The sequence below is a fragment of the Pygoscelis adeliae genome, unplaced genomic scaffold (assembly GCF_000699105.1).
Source record: "Pygoscelis adeliae isolate BGI_AS28 unplaced genomic scaffold, ASM69910v1 Scaffold175, whole genome shotgun sequence".
Classification (NCBI taxonomy): domain Eukaryota; kingdom Metazoa; phylum Chordata; class Aves; order Sphenisciformes; family Spheniscidae; genus Pygoscelis; species Pygoscelis adeliae.
In genome coordinates this window covers 1,966,651-1,987,544 of record NW_008824941.1, presented here as the reverse complement: position 1 = coordinate 1,987,544, position 20,894 = coordinate 1,966,651, and the positions used below count along the sequence as shown (strand labels likewise).

General features: G+C 39.0%; 1 protein-coding gene across 1 annotated transcript in view; it reads left to right on the top strand.

Moving 5' to 3' along the window:
• PARD3 (par-3 family cell polarity regulator) overlaps positions 1–20,894 on the top strand; it is a 412,448-nt gene that overhangs the window by 275,378 nt on the left and 116,176 nt on the right. The window contains exon 21 of the mRNA XM_009325558.1: positions 17,295–17,405. Coding sequence (XP_009323833.1) covers positions 17,295–17,405 — 111 coding nt within the window. The remainder of the gene's footprint in view (positions 1–17,294; positions 17,406–20,894) is intronic.

Here is a 20,894-nt window from a genome sequence, read left to right as displayed (position 1 = left end):
CTTTGAATTACACATTTCAACCACATTAGCCATCTGAGACCTCTGACTGGGCATTTGGGAGAATAACCTGCATGGATTACTGTTGCTTGTTGCATGACTTCCTTGTATCGCCTACTCTGATTTTCATTTGAGTTTTCTCATCGTAATGTCTGTGAGGAGATGAAAAGCAAATCACAAGGGTTATACCATTGATTTAGTAATTACCTTCTTTCTCTTTCATTTAATAACAACCTTCAGACTTTTAAGCAGTCACACGACAAAAAGGTATCTGAGTTGTGTAAAATACTGTTGAATTATACCCTAATCAACAGGACTGGCAAATACCTCAAACTCGATAAAATAAAATCTGTGGTCTAATTTTCATCATTCAGTAGCTTAAGAAGCAGCAATAATGGCATTTTCCTTGGAAGCATGACTAATAGGACTTTGTATTGGTGAATGACACTGAGTATGGACTTAATAGAAAACATGGGAACAAGCTCCAAAAGTTGGAAATTTTTTTTTTTCTTTAGCGCTCTGCTCATGGCACAAAACACCATAAATCTTGAGCCTTAGAACATAGAGGAGGAGGTTATTGCTTAAACACCTGTCGGCTGTATCATTTCAAATTTGGAAGCTTGTTGCTTGCACGCTGAATTGCGCCTGGGCTTGCTAATGCTCATCTGAGAACGTCGCCGACAGCTTGCGGTGCTTGGGCTGAGACTTTAATCAGAAATGTTGAGCTGGGTCGCTGCTCAGGTAAATGGAATCTGGGGTCATTTGCACTCTGGTTTTTGCCTGCTACTACTGTGAACCAGCTGGCACGACTATCATTAAGTCCTCATCGGCTTCCCCTCTTCTGCCACCAGCTAGAAAATGTGCAGCCCGCTACAATCCTAGATGCGGGGTCTACACGCGGTACCTTTTCAAGCTTCAGAGGAGGAGCATAGTCCTCATCCTGGATACTGCTAATGGCACCTTCTTGCCCTGCGCTGCTCAGGGCTACTTTGTCCTGATCCATTTTCAAAGTTTCAGCTGGCCACTGGGACACACAGAATCAGAAAAGCCTTTTAAATGAAATCAGCCATGCAGCAAATTGTCATCTTTGATGCAGACAATTACCCAGGACTCTTATAAATGTCTTCAAAGCCTTTTCATATTCTTCACTTCCTTCTTTCCAATTAAAAGTAAATAAGGGACTGAAAGAGATAAGCTCAATTGAAAATAGCTTTTATTTTTTTGGAAAGGCAAGCCATGCTCCTTCCTTCCTCTTTGCACTTTTTCACCTTCCTGTTTTCTTCTGCTTGGTGGAATCAGTTGTTTTGAGGAAACGTGTGTTTCATTGCCTGCAGCCCCAAACACACCATTTCTTGACTAAGATGACATTGGGGTGAGGGGCAGTGGAACGGCAAATTCATGTTTCTAAACCAAACAACTTCACATAATCTGTCAGGGATTTAAGGAATGCAGCTTCATTAAGTGGTTAGTAAACTCTGTGACTTTTAAACGAAACACAGAAAGCGGCGGTATGCGATTGTGCGAGGGAGATTTGAAGTGAGAGATTAACATAATCGTATGCAGCTTTCTAGTTTGTCATTCTGACGGAAGGCAGGGCTTTGCTCTATGTATTCTTAACACTGGATTTTCCCGGGGTAAATCTTGAACTTGTAAATCTGATGGGGATATATCGTATGTGGGTTTTTTAAATTTGAATAGAATCAGGGCTTTTGTTTCTAACATCCAGAAATAAGCGTCAGGATGACCTGTTACTAGAGACGAGTTCATAGTGGCTGCTAACATATTCTCCCAGTATTCTTCCTTTGCTTGTCAGTGAGTTTAAATTGAGAACCTACAGCACTGTCTCTGCCTGCAAAGCAAGCGAGGGAGGCAGGCGACGTGACAGCTGAGCCCTCCGCCATCCTGCCCGGCGTTCTGCGGCGCTTCTCTTCCAGGCCTGCCAGATTAATATAGAACGCAAGTGTCAAGGATGACACCTACTTTATAATCTCTGCAAAACAAGCCTTTTCAGAGAAGAATTTGTTGACAGTTCAGAGATTCAAAGTCAATTTCAGTTTTAGCTCATATAGAAATAGGATTTTTTTCCTCCACCTGATGTGATAATTGAAGACTAACTAGGCAGTGTGCTAGTCCCTAACAAAGTATGGTAAATAAATACTGCCCTGAGACATGAAGGATCTGTTAGATGAAAAGCTCTATTAATGACATTTGTTTCATTATGTGTTGGAAATGTTCTTTGGAGATTTAATTTGCTACTGATAGCACCTGTACATTGGTATACATTACATTGGTGTGCTGATGCCTCCTTTTAGGACTTCCGTGTGTCCTACTGTTGTGCAGAGAAACAGTCATTAAAGACAATTATAAAACACTTCAGTGAAAACAGCAAAATGGGTATAAGCTAGTATGATTTCTGGAATAGAATGTACCGGAATAGAAATAGTCTGTGAGCCCCTGCGTGTCCCTGAATGTAGGAAGAAAATAGTGGGTATAAGGCATTCAGAGGGCTTATTTAGGCTTTTAAGTTGTTGTTTCAGGGAAAAATAAGAGGAACAAAAGTTTTGTAGAAAGAATAAGAGAGAAGGAAATATTAGAAACACAATGCCAACAGGGTATGCAAGTAGCATTTGTCCCACTTTGAATCCATTGATTACTTCTTCTGGAGGGAAAAAAAGGTAGAATTAGGAGGAACTGAAGAGATATTGAAAATACACTCCTAAATCACTCCTAGAGTGATTGAGGCAGGAAGGGATCTCTGCTTGGTTCGACTCCTGCTCACAGTGGTCCAGCTTCAACATTTCATCAGCTTGCTGAGTGTTACGCCCAGTTGAGTTTCAAATATCTCCAAGGATGGAGACTCAGCAGCCTCTCTCAGCAGCCTGTTCCAGTGCTTAACCACTCTCCTGGTGAAAAGTATTTGTCCTCGGTAAGAGGAGATAGGAAAAGATACGCTGGATAATCACTGGTACAAAAAATCTGAATCAATCAACATGTACTTATCCTTCTCGGGAAGCGAAACCACATGGATATACAATAGGATTGTCATCCAAAAAGTTTAAATTTTAAGGGATTTTTGTGATATGTGATTACCCTCAGGGACTTACTGCCCCCACAGTTCCTTGAGCACCAAGAATACAGGAAATAAAAGAGCTAAGCATGCATTTGCTACTGTGAGCCACCCATTGCATGCTAAGTGTTAAGGAAGAAGTTATCTGTAAACAGGTTATTTTTACTGTGCTTCCAAGCATCTCACTCTAAATTGTCTTGGACTGGCAACTATTAGGATACCAAACTTGATTGGCTGATATGATACCTAGTAGTGTCTGATATGATCCACTGAGCTAGAAAAGATGATTATTTTCTTTGGAACTGAGGAAGAAACAGTCTACAGAAATTTTCCTTTCTACTATTCCATGCTACACCAGAAAATGTCACCTGTTTTTTAATTAAAAACATAAAATTTGTGTTTTATTAATGCTGATACTTTTCATCTCAAAGTACAGATATCAAGTAAAACCTCAGGCATTTGTAGTTCAGCCAGTCACAAAAGAAGGAGGTTTATATTACTTTTGGAGGGGGAGAAAGTATTATTTTTAATTCCTTCCATGCTCGGTAGATTCTCTGGAGTTTAATGTAAGAACATAAGAATACAGTCACACAGAGCTGACTGATACCCGGTAAGTCCCTGTACCCCAATGCTTCATCTCTGACAGTGGGCAGTAGTAGCTGCCAAGGGTGGGGTACCAGAACAGGGTAACCGTATAGCAGTTCTTCCCAGATCTGTCTTCCAGGCTTTCAATGATCTGCAGCTCAAAGATTTCTTCAGACCGTGTCTTTGTGCTCAAGTATAAAATAACAGTGTGTATATTCTGTTCTTAGCAATTTGTCCAGTTACTGAGGATTTAGTGTATATTTACCTAATTCCAAAATACTAACAAAATTTGTAGTATATCATATACAAAAATGTCTTTTAGAGATTGTGTAGAATGACTTTTGTATCAAGGAGCTGCTTTTACATTACAAGTGCGAAGACCTGATTGCAATGCACTGCAGTAGATCTGACTCATTATGTCAGTATTTTATGGCACTCAGGTAAGCATGTTTGCAAAGCAGCAGTAAACCTTTTTGATGTGCGATAACATTTCGGTAGTTAATGTAGTGTTCCACTGCATATTAACTTTTACTGCTTCTGTGCAATCTCACAATAAGCAGGAGTGCAAGAAAAGGCTGTAGATGTTTGTAAAATAGACCCTGCTGGAATGCATTCACTTCATGAACTAGTTTTACAGTGTACGTTTGGGCTAGCTGATGATGTGATTAACAGTAAATTTGGAAATGTTTGCTTCCGCAGAAGATAAATTCATAGTTGTTACACATGTTAACACATTTTCAGGACTTTTTTTTATGTCAGTCTTGTAGCTCCTAGTCCTAAAAGGAAAAAGAACATAGTATGGTTTTGTGGAACTACTTGGTGGTCTTAACTATTTTCAACAAATGTAATAGCATACTACTTATATGGCTGTTTTAAAGGGTTTGTATTACACATTGAAAGTATGTTGGTAATGCTGTATTGGTAGAGAAATTCTCCGTTAGAAATAACTAGTTCAGTAGATACATTAACTTCATAGACCTGGCCTTGTCAATGGAATCTGCAGAAAGTTAGTCCTTATGTTGTTTGTGCTTGCAGTACAGAAATCTCCGGGAGTTTGGCAAGTTGCTTAAGCTTTCAAGAGGAACTGTTTTCTCATTTTAAAAATGGGATAGTACCTTGTCCATGCTAGTGTCTCCAAGGGCTTTGATGTCCTGTGGTTTTTCCTGTGTTGCAGAAATACAAAATATTTGTATGCTAAAAACATATGCTATCTACTGCTTCCAGATGCTGCTGTTGAGTTTAGTTTGAAGGTGGATGGGTGGTGGATGGATGACTGAAAATGTATGTAGATTTCCTTTTTTCTGCTATGCTGTTATAGGTAGTACTTAGTAAGAAAATATCTAATCAGAAACCAAGTTTATAGCTTAGCTCTAAAAGTTCTGAAAAAGAGGATTTAATAACAAAAATGCATCTAGAATCTTAGCTGTATCAGCATTTTTGAGTACCACAATAATGAAAGTAGTATATTTTTATACCGATTGCAAGTGCTTCTAGCATATTCAACACCAGGTGTGCCAGGTATTTAGAATGCAAGCTGAATTGCTATTACACATTTCAACAGCAACATACCACAAATAAATGTTAAATATTTCACGCTGTTAATACAGATGCTATCTTTGTCTTTAACCCATAGTGCTAAAATCCTGAAATTCAGAGCATAACATACTGCCACAAGCCGGAGTTCCGGGTGTGGTGTTACGGTTGAAGTATTTCTTTTCTCTGATGTTGCTGAGCAGGTAATGATTACAATAGTATCATCATCTGTAACTGTTAGGAGTCCTGATATCATCTGTGGAGCTCCAAATACTTTGCTAATTCTGTTTGCCTTTTATAACTGCAAAAGTAAGAAAACTGCATGTGTAAGATAAATAAAATGTGAATACTCAGTGCCATTTTCATCAGTATTTTTTAAAGGATTTATTTTAGGCTATATATTCAGAAGAAATATTAAGATGGCAGTGATAATTGCTGTATACTGTGTGTAGCACGGAGCATGAGCAGAGCTGATCTCATTTGAAGAACATCTCAGGAGCCGGATATCTTTGATGTCAAGATTGGATTTGTTTTAAACATCATCTGTCTTGTTTTCTAAATAAATATAGGCCTAGTCACTCACTTCTTATAGTGTCTGACCGCGTATGAATGAGCACAAAAATGCCAGGGTATATGGGGCTGGTCCCAGTCTGAGATCTTCTGTGCTAGGAGCTTATTTACATGGTGGCTGGAACAAAAAAAGCCTTGCCACCCCACATCTCTCTCCTTTAATTAGGCCAGTGCAAGTCCTGGTTTGTACACCTTTTCAATCTGAAATAAATCTTTGCTCCCAGCTTGGCCCTGAAATAATAAGCAGTGTAAATCACAATTGATATAGTTGTTTCAACTGCAGTTACCGTGAAGACAGCTCAAGCTCTGAGTACTGTCAACTACAGCATGCTGGGCATCTCCAGGGCTCCAGGTAGCTCTGGGCAAGCCCCTGCGCCAGCTGCTGTGGGGACTCGCTGCCAAACTGACTTCCCAGCGATGATCCACCTGAGTCTTGTTGCATCTGCTCCAGAGGTGGTTTGTTCCGGTGGTGCTGCTGCAGTGCCAAGTCGTGCTCTTCATTTTCCACCCAGAAGATACTGCGTATGTAAACTAAATTTTCATGCTGCAGGGCAGAATATCAGCTGATAGAATGGACAGAGGTATGTGAAGCCAGCAGTGGCATGCTAAAGTGCCTTAGCCCTGTCTTTGTAGCAAACGTTCAAAATAGTGTACCTGTTATTTTTTGCCCTCTGTTTTTATGATAATGTAGATTCAAGGCTATTCAATGTAGCTTAATTTAGTTGTGCTGTAGAGCACCTTGTAAAAGTATCCTATTGGTACTAATTTTTTTCTTTTTTTAATTAAAATTAATTTTTTATCCCCAAAGAGACTTAGGTGGCACTGTGGAACCCAGAATGGGACAGGAGACCCTGAACTGTAACCTACAGCCACCAGCACTCGGGTGCTGCAGCTCAGCGAGGGGAATTGCTGTTCGGTGTTGTAGGCATCCTCTGAGAAGAGAATGGCAGCTGCACGCTCATCTGGGCTTTAAGGATATTTTGGTTAGACTTGTCCCACAGATCCTACAGTGTTGTCTGTTGTCCTCTACTGGAAAATGTCTGTGCCTTCCCTACCTCCTGTACATGTAAATATGTGAATGAGGCTAAAGATATAGAGACAGCACCTATTGCTTAATTTACCCTATAGAAGTTATTTTCTAGGAGATGTGTATCAACAAAGATTTTCAGTAATTGACAGAAAAAGTGCTGACTGACTTATTAACATTTCTAGGTAATGAGATCTGTAGGGAAGTTTTAATCTTTGGAAGGTTCCGGATGAACTGCCAGTAGTTTGATTAACTTTTTGTGTGTATATGTTAACCTTTGCTGATTTTATACAGTGTAGTTGCAAGGCTGCAAGACTAAGTTGTTGGAATAATGTTACTGCAATTTCCTGGTCTAACTAGACGGTGTATTACATTTGAGTCCTCATTTCTCTGCCTGTTGCATGTGCTTAGCAAGCATCTTTATTGATTTTCTTGTTGTAGGTCACGTTTATGTAAGGCATGCCATGCTCATATATATGCAAGCAAACGTTTCAGTTGTAAAATGGAGTTCTGAAGACTCTTCGTATTACTGAGGGGTTTTTTTTTTCCTTTTCTGCCACAAAAGTGTTGAAGCAAATTTCCCTTGTAACTTTTCTTTTTTCTTTTTTTTTTTTTTTGTTTTGGCCTTCTCTTGAGTGCCAGTAAAATGGGTGGGTTTTTATGTTTCATTAGCATTTCTTATAAGGTCTGCCTTTAGACCAGTACCCATTTTCTAAATTGTACTTCTGTAGGTTGGAAAAAATCATGGTAACCAGATGCAGTATTTGTCTCTGGCCTGGCAAAGTGTTAGATTTAACAAAAGAAGCTAATAGAAATGTTCAATTTGACCCTTCTCATCATTTGGACTTCTTGGAGCTCAATCAATCTCTCATTATTATCAGAGTTATTCACGCAGAGGCAGAAGTGCTAGTATTTCTCATAATCAGCCCTTGAGCCAGACATAATTTGCAATTTTGAAGCATTGTATTTTGAAACAATAATGCATTAAAATGAACAGAGCAGGAATTAGAAGTATAGTTGTGGAGAGAACGCATTGAAGAGTAGCCATGGTTTAAACGCTCTCTCTAAGCGCTCTTAGTGGACACTGGTAATTAGAGGCAAACAATGTACTATTATTAATACCTAAATTGGTCCACAATTTTTAAACTAATCTGTGGAGTGTGACAAATGCAACAACAGAAGTGTGCCCATCTCGCTGCATGGTTGCAGGGCAGCAGTTGTCAGGTGTGGAGTGCTGGGGTAAGGTTTTCTGACCTGCTCAGTACGGTGTGAGCAAGAGGCGGTCGGCTGGACTTGGCACCCAGCACACTGGGAAGGAGCGTTTTACCCTGACTCAGAAAAATCGATTATGTTATAGAAGAATAACTACATTGTACTTTAGATAGTCAGGCACCTGTTAATAGTAGGCTGCTGCTGATGCTTCGAATTTGGGAATGTTTTTTTATCCCTATGTATGGTATTATGTATTGCAAAGTAGAGGGTTGTATGTCTGCTTTTATGTATGTAGTCTGTGAAAAATGAGTTGACATACTGGAGGCCTTCACTCAAACTTTTTCAGGAGCCTGCTCTTTACTTTGCAAGTGAGACTTTATTTTTTTGCAATTTGTATTTACAGTTTTTCAATTACTGTTTAACATCTTACTGCCCAATACTGAATTACCTAACAGGGCACTGCAGTCTTGATGGGCAAATTCTGTCTGAGAGGGGGGATAGGAGCATTTGTAAGTACATTAAATGACAGTAATGAAAGGATATGTTGCCCATTAAGATTACATTATCTACTAGAAGACTGAATTAGCTTGGCTGTGTCACATGTATGAGCTACTTTCTTCACTGACAAATAGCACACACTTAGTGTATCAAATTTAATCTTGGGGCAAGTAACTTTGTGGTCGATAACTGCTCTCTTTTTTGAATACATGCACAACATTAAAGAGTTTTTGCCACACAAGCAAACTTTAAAATTCTTAGACTGTTATGAAACTGCCATTAAAATGTCATGTACTGCTTCTGTGGTTGCTCCCATCATTGATGATTGCTAACATAATTGTATCTAAGCAGAAGCTTTCTTTTTTATTCCTGGTTCCTTCAGGGATGCCGCAATCCGCAGTTTAACAGGTTTTGGATGACCACCATGAAAATGAGTTATTTATGGTGACTTCTGGTACGTTGTGGTATTGCTTACTGAGTTGATTCAGCCATACACCAGAAGAATCTCTTGTCTGTTTACTGACTTGCTGCTGTCTTTCAGATATTATCATTGTAAAATTATCTGCACTTCCTCTGACCTTCTCAGCCTGTTTTTAAACTGCAGTAGTTTGGATTAGTTGTTAGGTTTTTTCGTTATTTCTTGTGATTTATTTATTTATTTATTTATTTGAGCTGTCAATGGCCTCAGCTAGCTTTAGGCAATCATGAGAGGCAATGCAAGAAGATTATCTTCTGTTTAGAAATTTGCAAACAGATGGTCTCACCATAAAAGAAATCTGTTTTTAAAAGTTCCACCATTTTATGCTGGAAGTAAATATTACAAATGCTTAAGTTGTGAAAAGAGAGCGACTTGGTGTTAATAATATTCTGCTTGTTGTGTCTTGCCTTTCAGGAAATGTTATCAAAACTGTTTATGAAAATAATTGAATGAAACCTCATGACATGTCTTGGTTTGGCATCATACCCATTTTTTATGAAGTTGGGATACTGACTCACAAAGACAGGCAGATTAAGCTTCAATGGCTGGAAACGGTTACTGATCCCATATGTTGTTTCCACTTCTTTCCAGGAAGTTGTTGTGGGAATCACTGGTGATGTTGCACATCAAGTGTTTCGATTTATATGCCGTCCTCGCTGTTGTTTTTGAGTAGCCTTAGTTTGGCGAGAGGTACTAGAATCCCCACCTGAACAGTGCTGAAAAATGGTTTTTAATGTTTGGAAAGTGACGCAGAGGATGGTGGTAGAAAATGTGTGAATACATCATAGAAGACCTTCACGTGCTTTACTGTACTAGTACTAGTTTTTATGCACAGGGTGGCAACTTCAGAGAGGGCTGATAATTTGGAGTGATAACCACTTTGGTTCTACTGCTTTAAATTTCTGTGTTCATGACTGAGCACATGAGTTTCTCCATTACTTGAAGGCAAACTTCATTGCTCTGAAGAGGTACAGGTGTACCTCTCCAGAGGTATTCTCCATTTTCATGAGTTACTTGTGTCCTTTTGTAATGCCCCTTTCTTGGTTTGGGACAGCAGCGTTCTCTGGGAACCCTCCTGGCAGGGGTCTTCTGCTGAACGTTGCACCAGAAGGATTGCTGCTTCTAGCAGCAATGCTAGAACATCTATGCCTAGAACATAGGCAAGGAAACCTGTGGAAAATGAAGAGTTAGAAATGTTCATTTTAACTATGCCCACAAACTCCTACATCAAGGTGCCTTTTTCCTGCTGCCTGTACATCAGTGCTTCTGTATCATTTCAGGACAGTGCTGCTGCTGAGTCACTCCAGCAGTTGTTCCACTCCCTCCTAACAAGTAGAATTTGATCTACTAATCTGATTAGATGTGATAACTGGCTATTTCTAGAATTATATTGCAAATATGTAAATGTTTGCACTTGCAAGCATATTTTTAAAGATAGCACTTGCACAATTTTGCTTTGAAAGGAAGGCTTATAAACCCTCAAGTCATCACTAGCCAGGATAATTTTTGTTTGTGTGCTATGCTGAGTCCTTGTTTATGCTTATTAAATTTTATTTTAGGAACAGAATGTTTTTGCGTGTCACAATAATCTTTTGCAAAATAAATCTTATGATTTTGCTGATACAGCAGGGTGAAGAAGATTACAGAAATCATTGCAAAATCCTCTGAGTAGTGATAAGCTCTGTGTGTGTGTGAATACTGTTTGCTACTGTGGGGAAAAGAGCATGCCTTGAAGACAGAAAGCACTGACAGAATAGCTCAAGACATTTACCATGTTAATTTTTAATGATGGTCTTTCCTCTATTAAGGAACATAATGCTACTGAACTTCTGTCTCAATCAATTTTTGTGTTTTTGCATTAATCAACTAATGCATGTTTCTTCTATAGCTCTTTATTCTAATGAAATATGTGGATGATTTGGCAGACAATGATCTCATCAGTAACGCATCAGAGTAAAATCCATTTGGCAGATTATATTTATATTATTTTTTTATATTAAGGATGCTGATATATATTCTTTTAAACTGAAGCTATTTTTGAGATAAGTTGTAAATGCAGAATTTCTGTTGCTACTGCTCATACATCCTCCTTTCTTCGTTTGTTCTGTCTATATATTTATTTATGCAAAATCATTTACATGTTCTTTATGTCTAGATGTGTATTTTATATACATTTCACATATTTTATATATATGGCATCATGTAGCTTGAGCTTGTTCTTTAAATGTTCTGCTACATTCTCTTCCCCGTTGAGTCTCGCACTGTTTACTTGGCCCAAAGCCACTGAAGGCACTTGCTAGTCAGTGCTTCTCTGTCGAGTATGATAGGCTTTGGATTAGGCCACCTCCTAGTTGGTGACAGTCATTCAAGCAAGTAAGCTTGAAAGTAAGCCAGCTAGGGACTGACAGAGAGGTTTGGGTATGCATTTTAGTTTGATTAGATTATCCAGAGTTCATGGGATTTCCTATTTGAAGGTCAAGCTTTGGGCATAGAGGTCTGTGTTCTCATCTTTTTATTAATAATAATGTGACAAACTAGTATCACAGGGTCTGAGGATGGTCCTTTCCTCTGATGTGACTTGGCTGTTATATTCTAGAGATCATACTTTTAAAAAATGGTCCTCTTACTGTTTTTTTTTCATTTCTTCACTTACTGTGAATGCTATTGTTGGCTGAATTTGAGGATTAAGTCTGTGGATCTGTGAATATGACTTTGAGCATTTACACTTATCTTGAAACTTTCTCTAGCCCTTAATGTAAAAGGAGAATTAAGAAGCTATAAATTAAGTAGAACCCTGGAGTATCTTGGCAATTAGAGTGAACGAGATTTCAGCTGCTCGCTTTCATCAATTTCGCACAGTCTTGGATAGACAGGGTATTTTTAATTTACAACCTGTATTTCAATTAGTCATAGCAGTTTTTTCTTGAAGTTTTTGCTTATGCAGATACAGAATAAAATTAAACTACTTTTTAGGTATACTTTTTATAACAGGGTTTAGATGAGAGAGCTACTGAATGAACTAGTTGTTACGTGAGGTAGTGTTCCTGTATTTATAAACGTTGTTACTATTATAGAGATTATTCTATAATCATACAGTATGTCTCCTCAAACAAGTATTAAGCTATGTCTATGAAAGAATATGTTTATGAACAGAAAGGAAATTTTTTTATTATTTGGGGTTTGGAGGAAAATACGCACTTTCCTTTTTCTCTTTATTTTCCACCATAAGTAATAAATAATATTCTGTGCTTTGCTTCTAAGAATTCAAACTGGGGAAAGTGGTGGCCACAGGTCAGTGTTGTGCTGCTGCGGCTGCAGGTGCTCCACAGTGTGTGGTGTAGCTCAAGCTTTAGCATCAGAACTTTTCTCGTCATGAGTATGTTAACTTTGTGAGGTAGTAGTGTACGCAATTTTGCTGCACATCATGCGGTAGCTTGTGTCTGTGCATTGGTATCTTGTGCGCTGATTTAGGTAGGGCTTTTATAGCTCACAAGCAAATTGTTGGCACTGAACTTAGCAAATGACAGGAGCTTGGAATTGGATTCCCAGGATTGCCTGAACATCAGTGTCACAGATGCTCCTTTTCTGCGCTGTTTTGTTTTTTAACTCCAACAGCAGTTCTTACCTTTGTTTTTAAACCCTGTCCTTTTCGCTAATGCAAGGAGCATTGATGGTGCACAGATCCTGAGAGGTGGAGTTCTCATGTCTGCTTCGGAAGGCAAGTTGTAATTTCAATTGCATTTGTAAGAACTGCAACAAGTATCCCGGCAGCCAGCCTCACAGCCATGAGAATGAGACCATCACAGGTTCAGACAAGTGCCTGAAAATCTCCAGGTGCTTCAGGCACTCGCTAACCAGCTGCGTGCAGCAGAGAACAGCTCCTGCATCTGTGAAGTGAGCAGCAAGGGCTGGGATCAAATCACTTGGTAGCGTGCTCAAGGCCATGTCCTGGCAAAAGTTTAGAGTCTCTCTGACGCAGGACGAATGGATGGTGATTGCTATTTTACAAGGGAGATATTGTTAACAATTGCACTTTGGGAGTTTCCAGCCTTAGGTTGTTATCATTAAGTGAGCAGTCACTTCAGTGGGGGAAGTTATTACACGGTGTGCCAGGACATTCAATATATGCATTATGGAAGAAACAGTATTGGAAGCAGTAAGGTTCCAAAGTTGCCATGGGTCATGTATGGGATATACATCCTAATTCCATCTTCCCTTCCTTTTGAGTACCTGAGCAGTAAAGAAGTAAGCTTCACAATGATGCAAATGCTGGTGGGTTGCGAGGAAGGTGTTGCACACATTGGTGTTTGTGGGGCAAGTCAGGGACTATACCACTTGCACATTGAAGAAGGTGAAACTTTTACAAAGGTAAGCCAGATCTTTTCACTGGACCGATGCATTCAAATTGGGGTGTTTTAAATACGGGCGTAACTCTGGGGACCTGACCCATGCTTTGCTTCTTTTGACTCACACAACTACACAAGGGTGACTGGAGAGCAGCAGGGAGGGGCTTTACCACTGGCTAAGAAGACATTGCAGGGTGGCTGTGGGATGTGCATTTGGTGTTTTGAAAGGCTATTGCAGAGATTGCTTGAATTTCAGTGGTCTCAACACTCTTATTTTTATTCCTAAGTGTCCTGTTTTACTTAATATTCATGAATCAGAGTAGGAAACATCTACCTGAGGAAATTAGAAGGACTGGTGATTTTGAATAGCTTGACACCAGTGTAGTCACCGCAGTACCGTTGAGGGAGTGTTAAAAGCTTGCTTTAATGGTGTGCCTTAGTGTTGCTGGATGTTGCTCTTCTGTAATTAAACTTGGCTTGAATATGAATGTTAAATAATTTATGAATGTCTGTTATAAATTTGGTGGAGAGGATGCTGATTTGGGCTGTGGGTTTCCTTATGACTATAAATTGTACTTCATGGAGCAAACACTTTCAACAGAAATAAATAGCAAACACACTTATTGTTAGCAAGAGTAATCTTACCAGAACCTTTGAATGATGTTTGGAGCGGGGAGTGTTGACTGCTCCTGCAGAAATAAAAGGGGGGGGAGGGGGTGTACATAGGTATCCCCATCACAGTTCTTTTAAGCACCTTTCTCAAGTGCTTGGTGGAGCCTGGAAAATGTTTTTCTTTTGTTTGTCTGTTACTTCTACTATTGTAAGCTGAAGCTTAGCAGAGATGCTGTCAGACTTGTGATCTCGGTGGAGAAATCTTGAACTTGTAAATATTTTTGCACAGACGTTTTGCTAAAAGTATGCAGACTTGTTCAGAGCCAGACTCATTTACGGCAGTGTGTTTCCAAACTGTTCTGCAGCTCCTTGACTTATGAGTATCATGGAGGTGCTATCTGTGCAGGTGATGCTGTTAAAAACACAAGAAGCCACAATCAGGGAGGGGGGAGGACAGTGTTGATTACTCCGGGTTTGAGTGTAGGGACAGTGCAGTTAATGTTGCTGAACTTGTTACAGGCAGTGGTGATTATGGCAGATATATCACTTCCGCGGGTGACAAAGTCCAGAGAAGGCAACTTTGCAAGACCACCATGGTTCATACTCTGCCAGGCTGTCCACTGCCGGGATGACCACAGAGCTTGTCAGAGATCGGCACTGGAAAGTCTCCTGTCAGTGTGGGGACAATATGGCCACCCTTTGAAATGCCTGGGAAAGGACCAGAGATGTCTTCTGGACACTTTTTCAGGACTGTCCCCGAGTGCAGAAGGAATGTTCATTCCCAGATGATCAGAAGAAAACCCTGAAAGAGAAGAAGGGTTGTTGCCACAGCTTGCTCACAAGTCAAAGCAAATTGAACCCCACTGCTGCTCCGAGTGCTGCCCGTGCAGTAAACCCACCTCCGCCTCGTGCCATGCAGCACGAACGTGGTGTGTTCTGGACTCGAATGGTTGGATCTAGAAACTCAAACCATGGATTTTTGCGAAGTTTGCATTATATGTTAACATTAGAAGTACTCTCCCCACAGTCATGCAGCCTGACCAGACATTTACTAGATTGCTTACAAGGATTATTAGAAATTTCCTGTGTACTTTATTTTTTTTAATAAGGTATTGATTTCAATATATTTCTGTTCATACTTGCAATGAATTGATTTATGGTGGTAGAAATTCTGTTTTGCTGCCAAAACCTGATGGGTACTAACTAATTCATTTTTTTTTAATAATTTTTTTTAACTACTAGTTCTTTTTCAAAAATAAACTGGCTACTCCAGAATTTGGTTCCTTTGCTTTGCCTGACATTTTGAATGGGTCAAGGAAGGGCAGGAGACAGAAGCGAATGCAGGCATCCTAGAGATGCTGTGCTACAGTACCACATATGTTGTGTGTCTCCTCGCAGCTCTGCGTGTTCTGTCAGTCAGACCCCTGCCACCCCCAGCACTCCCTGTGTATCAGGGTAAAATGGCTCAGTTCCACTGTTTTTCTGCCAAAACTCCTCTCTTGGCTAGAGGATTTAGGGCTATTTTAAATTAACCGTGCTCTTTTGTCTGGTGTATGACATCCAGAACTTGCTTTGAATCTCTTGTGTCATTGATGTAAATGTTCTGTATAATGGTTTTGACTACTCTCTAATAAATAGGTGGATATTTTAAAAGATACATGCTGGTGTTTCTAGTCACTGAATTTAAGTATGTCAGTTTTACATATAACATATAAAATCGGAGACTTTATGTAGCATTTTGTGTTTCTTAACGCTATCATGTCCTCTGCCTCTCCCTTTTCAGGTGATTATTAATGAACAATTTTAGTTTTCATATGCCTGAATTACTTTGGAAATGAGCAATCTGGGAACTGTGGAGAACAGCCACTCACTTTAAAGTTTGTGTACATGCTCCTACACTGCACTTTTGTGTTGTTGTGTTTTTAAACAGCTGCCCTAAGAGCCATAAATATAGTTATGCAGTATAATAATACCTCTTGACTGAGTGGCCAGAAATTAATCTTTCTGCAGGGTCGCTGTGTGGTACGTCTTCAGCCCACACAATGGCTTTGTACTATAATCAACAGGAACAAAAGGGAAGATATTATAAATGCCTGGTGTACTCTAAATATTTTAAACAGTTTACATTCATGGGTCAGAAGGAAGTTTTAAGAACTCTGTGTTTTATTTCACTGTTTGTGAGCATTCGGGGTGTCCTGTCCACACCATTGCCGGACTGCACGTTTCAGTGCTTTCATTTCACTTTTGATGTGAACCTGAGTGTGAAGTGCCACAAGCATCAGCCTGCTCTCATCTGAGCGTTTGATTAAAAAAAAAAGTAAAATTCTCGCTGCTTTTGGTATGATAATGATCCCACATTTAAAAGGTATGTATTATAATAAGATACTCTTTAATAGATACGTGTTATCCCTTCTGCCTTAAATAGAAAATTGTCATCTAAACTTTAGGTGTATTTAAGGGCTATATTTATGTGTTTGTTTAATTTGCACTATGCAGAAGTCATTCCTTTCAGAGTAGGTCTGAAATATCTTAAGAAATACACAGTTTTGTCCTAATAATAACTGAGTATCTCAACAGCCAAACTGTGCTCTCCCTGAAAGTCTAAAAGAAAACAGTGGAATGTGCAAATATGGAAGAAACCTAGCATACTTGAAATGTAGCCGGCAGAGGAGAAGAGGGGATGTGAGGAGGGCAAACACTGGGCTGGCAGCATCCCGCTCTGTCTGGGACAGCCCAGCCAGCTCCATCCCTCCACTCACCCTCCTTGCACTGGAACACTCTTGGGGGAAAAGAGTCATGAGTAACAAAGTTTAAAAAAAACTTGGTGCTGAAAAAGAATGAATTTCCATTTTTGGATGGCGTCCACTGTGTGGTGAAACTGCTCTTGTGGGGTGGGTGCGGAGGGTGGTACTGTATATGGGGCAGTTGTCAGATAGACAGCGCAGTGTCTCTTGCAGTTCGTATGTGAAAGTCTTCACTTAATGTAAACTTGAGTTGCGTTCTTTGGCAGTGATAGTGTTGAGTAATTTCTAAAACATTGTTTGACTGTGTATTTAAGAACAGTAACCCCAAAATCCTGGCAGAAAAAAGGAATGTGATCCTTTTGTTTTGTTTTGTTTTGTTCTGTTCTTCAGTGAGGAATTCTATAAACTTTTAAGAGGAGTGAAATAAAAACAAAATAAAAAAACCCTATGCAAAAAAAACAGAAGCAGCCTGAAAATGTTAAAAATTGAGATTCTGAGGTCTTTGCACTTTCCCTTCCTGGTTTCCAAGCAGCCTTTCTTGGAGGACTCTCTTTGTCATAGGAAAAGGAAAATACAGTTTTGTTCATTTCACAAGTTAGATTCTTTTTTTGTGTGTTATTAACAGGTTTGGCAAACATCGCAAAGATGACAAGAGTGAGAAAACTGGTAAAATAAAAGTGCAGGAAGCTCTTACTTCAGAAGAGGAGAGAATACGAATGAAGCAAGAACAGGAGAGGTAGACTTCAGTATTTGCTTAAACCTTGATAGAGAGAGTTTGTTTTTTAAATTAAATAACTGAAGTTCAATTTTCGCTGATGAAATTTCCCAAATGTTGATATGTTTATATACTTTAAATAACAAGACAAAGCTGGCTTTATTTTGGACATTAGTATCAACAGCTTCTTTGGCTGCATTAAACATCTTTTATAGACCCAGAGCTCCTTTCCTTGTTGAGGAGACTGGAGTAATAATATGAAATGTTTTCTCTACACATTCTATAACTGATTTTATTGACATTTTCAGAAAACAAATATTTATATAGAATGAAATATGTTTTGTATTTTTCTTCAAAGTCTTGCATATCTATTTTTTTCACTGATATATTTAGAAAAAAACCTAAAAATTATACTTATCAGTATATTTGTCACTGGAGTTCAGTCTATTTATGTCATGCAGTCTGTTTATGGAATATGTATATTAAACTGCTAATTGTAAAAATGAGTGGTGAGTACCTCTATTTTTCCTTGTCAGCTTCCCTTAACGTTAAAAAACCTGTATAATATATATGTCATATGCTCTTCTCAACATTTCCAATCTACTTTTCATCCTGTCTCTTGTAGCCCTAGATATTGGGGCTTAGACTCTGGTATGTCTTATATCAATTTAGTCAAAATCTTGGAAAGCTTAGGTCGTAAATTAACTAGTATTTGGGGATGCGCATGGAGAGAAGACCTCTTTGAGTAGACAAATCTTCAGTAAGGAGACAAACTTTAAAGACTTGCAAAGTTTGAATGCTGAATGGTAAATAGATTCAGATACATTTAGCAGTGAAAATGAACTATGAATTGGAATGCTTTATCTAAAAATTATGTTGTAGCTCAGGCATAAATTGAGGATTGATGCAGGAACTATGGTGGGAAATTTTGTTGTCCTTGTACAGGAGGTACGACTAGTTAGTCATAATGATCCCTTTCACCATCATCTCTATGCACCTTGGTCTTCTGCGGGTAAGAACAGAAGTTTATAAATGACGGCTTCGTCACTCTTAACAGCTCACTGGAATAGCAAAGCCACAGTAACTCTTGTGTAGTCTCCCCAGTTAAACCTAAAATGGTTTGCTTTCAGTTCTTCTAGGGTTGAGTGATTTTCGTTACAGTTAAGGTAGGCTGGGAGTATACATTTATTAGTTACTGAAGATCAGCAGTAACTTGTTAAACTGCAGAAACTTTATCATTTGTGACCATGTTTGGATTATATTATGGGAGATTTTTTACTCTTTAACAGATATACTAGCATAAGTTAATGTAAAAATTTATTCATGTCTTTCTCCATCCATTCTGACAGTAGAGGGTGGCTGGGTCACAGTGCTTGGTTGTTTTTTACTTGTCTGGTTTTTATTTTCTCTTTTTTAACAAAAGTGAAGCAACATCATTAAATTTGTTCCTGTTTTTAAGAGTAAGGTGCTTTCAGATTAAATGGTAAAGGGAAATACTGGAACTGAAGGAAATAAGTGACTTTGGATATGAGGGTGTTTGCGCAGTCAACTTCCCTTTACGCGTGGGCAGATGAGCCACTTTGTGGATAAACTCATGCCAGGGGTTCACAGACATTGAAAGCTGCCTCTGTTGCTCCAGCCAGCTCAGGGCAGGGGGAAGGTTAACCACACATGCACAGTGCTGAACCCAAGCTTTTGCCCAGCATGGAGGGTTTCTTAGTAACCTTAGGTCCCCAGAAAATCAGCCATATACTTTTATTCAGAGAAGAAAGACTTGAGGTTCGAGTTAGTAACGTTTTCTCTCTTTTCATTCTCTCTCTCTCTCTCTGTCTTTCTGTCTCTCTCTGTCTCTCTCAGTAAGAATGGTGAGAGTATAGACTGTCCATGTGGTGATGTAAGAGAGGTTGCAATAGTCACGCTGGGTACCAAGGTAGAATTATGAAATTATTTGTATAGCCCCCAACGCATGGAGCAAATCCCTAATCCCTGTCCATCAAGTTATGCTAACCAATTTGAATCTTTCCTGGAATCTCACTCCTCGTGTGTCATAAAAACAATTTTGTGTGTTCACTGAAACTGCAGAAAATGCATGTGCCAGAACTTCCCTAACTGTGTATTTGCTTTCCTTTGTGTTATGTCTATAAGAGAATGCAAGTTCTTTGGGGTAGTGGCATGTACAACTAATAAAAGACAATAAAATAGCAACCAAATGTGTGAGGTGCTTCCTTATGTTTCTGAAAAACTCAGGTGTTGATTTGGTCCATAGAGACTAAATATTTTTGCAGTTAGATTGCAGAGTTTCCTTTTGATCCTGTAAAATAATGATGTTAGATACATGCTATTAATGAAGGGTACTCTTGCAAATTAACTGAACAGTCCCTCAGAATGCTTACTGGGAGACAGAGGAAAATACTACTCTCTTAACAAGTGTTGTTCATAATGGCTGCTATTTTAACTTTGTTTTCTGTGTTTTTTTCCCCCTCGATGTTTTTAGCCGTACTATTCACTTGCTCTGTTTTACTTGGTATTTGATACTATATACCTCTATAATGATGCAATACTTTGGGGAAATAGGTTGGATTTAATGAATTTACTATGTATGAGAGGCTAGGAGCAAAAATCCTTAGGGGGTCAGAGAACAAGTGAACAGTCCATTAAAAAATCAATCATGCCCACAATTTCATGGAATTATTATGCCTTGACTTGATAATTTTAATAGTATTGTGCTTACAATAGTATTTTCTTTAAAGTCTTAAAAGTAGCGTTCATATTGATTATGAGACAAATAAGCAAATTAATGTTCTTCAATTTACGATGATTGAAATGAATAAAATTGCCCTTTATAAACATATTATTAATAATAATTTCTTATTAAGGAGCATATCTCCAGCTGTATATGGTATGCGTTTACTGACAATCTTAAAGCAATTTTGAACAGAAAATGAAATTATCTAGTTGAAAATACAATGAAACAGTATACTGGAACAATTAGGAGCATCATCTGAGGAGACTACCCACCGATCTTACCTGAATTCTCCAAATGTTGGATTAACAGTTCATCCAAGGCCATAGGACATTGTCTCCCTGTGTCACTATTCTTTAACACTGTTTTACTCCAGAGAAAGAAGTCTGCTTGCATTACCCTTGAGTGTCTGCAAACAGTGATCTGAAAATCCATATGGGTTCTGGTGTGCTGTTAAAAAGGGTGCTTCTCCCCAGCAATGGCACCAATCAAAACCTTAAGAGAAAACTAAGCAATAGGTTTTCTGAACTTGGCCTTGTGTCTCCTAAGAAAGAGACTATACTGCAGAGTCTTGACAAAGTCGAATAAGATCTGAATTGGATTAGCTCTACTCCTGTGCCAAATCACAGCTGTTTGATATATATGCTAACTTGGAGCCCCTCTTTGCCATGCTCTCATCCCGTCCATCGCTGGACTACTAAAACTGGATGCCACTGAGATGCTACATCTGCTCAGATAGACTGCAAAAAAAGTCTCGAGCCCTTCTT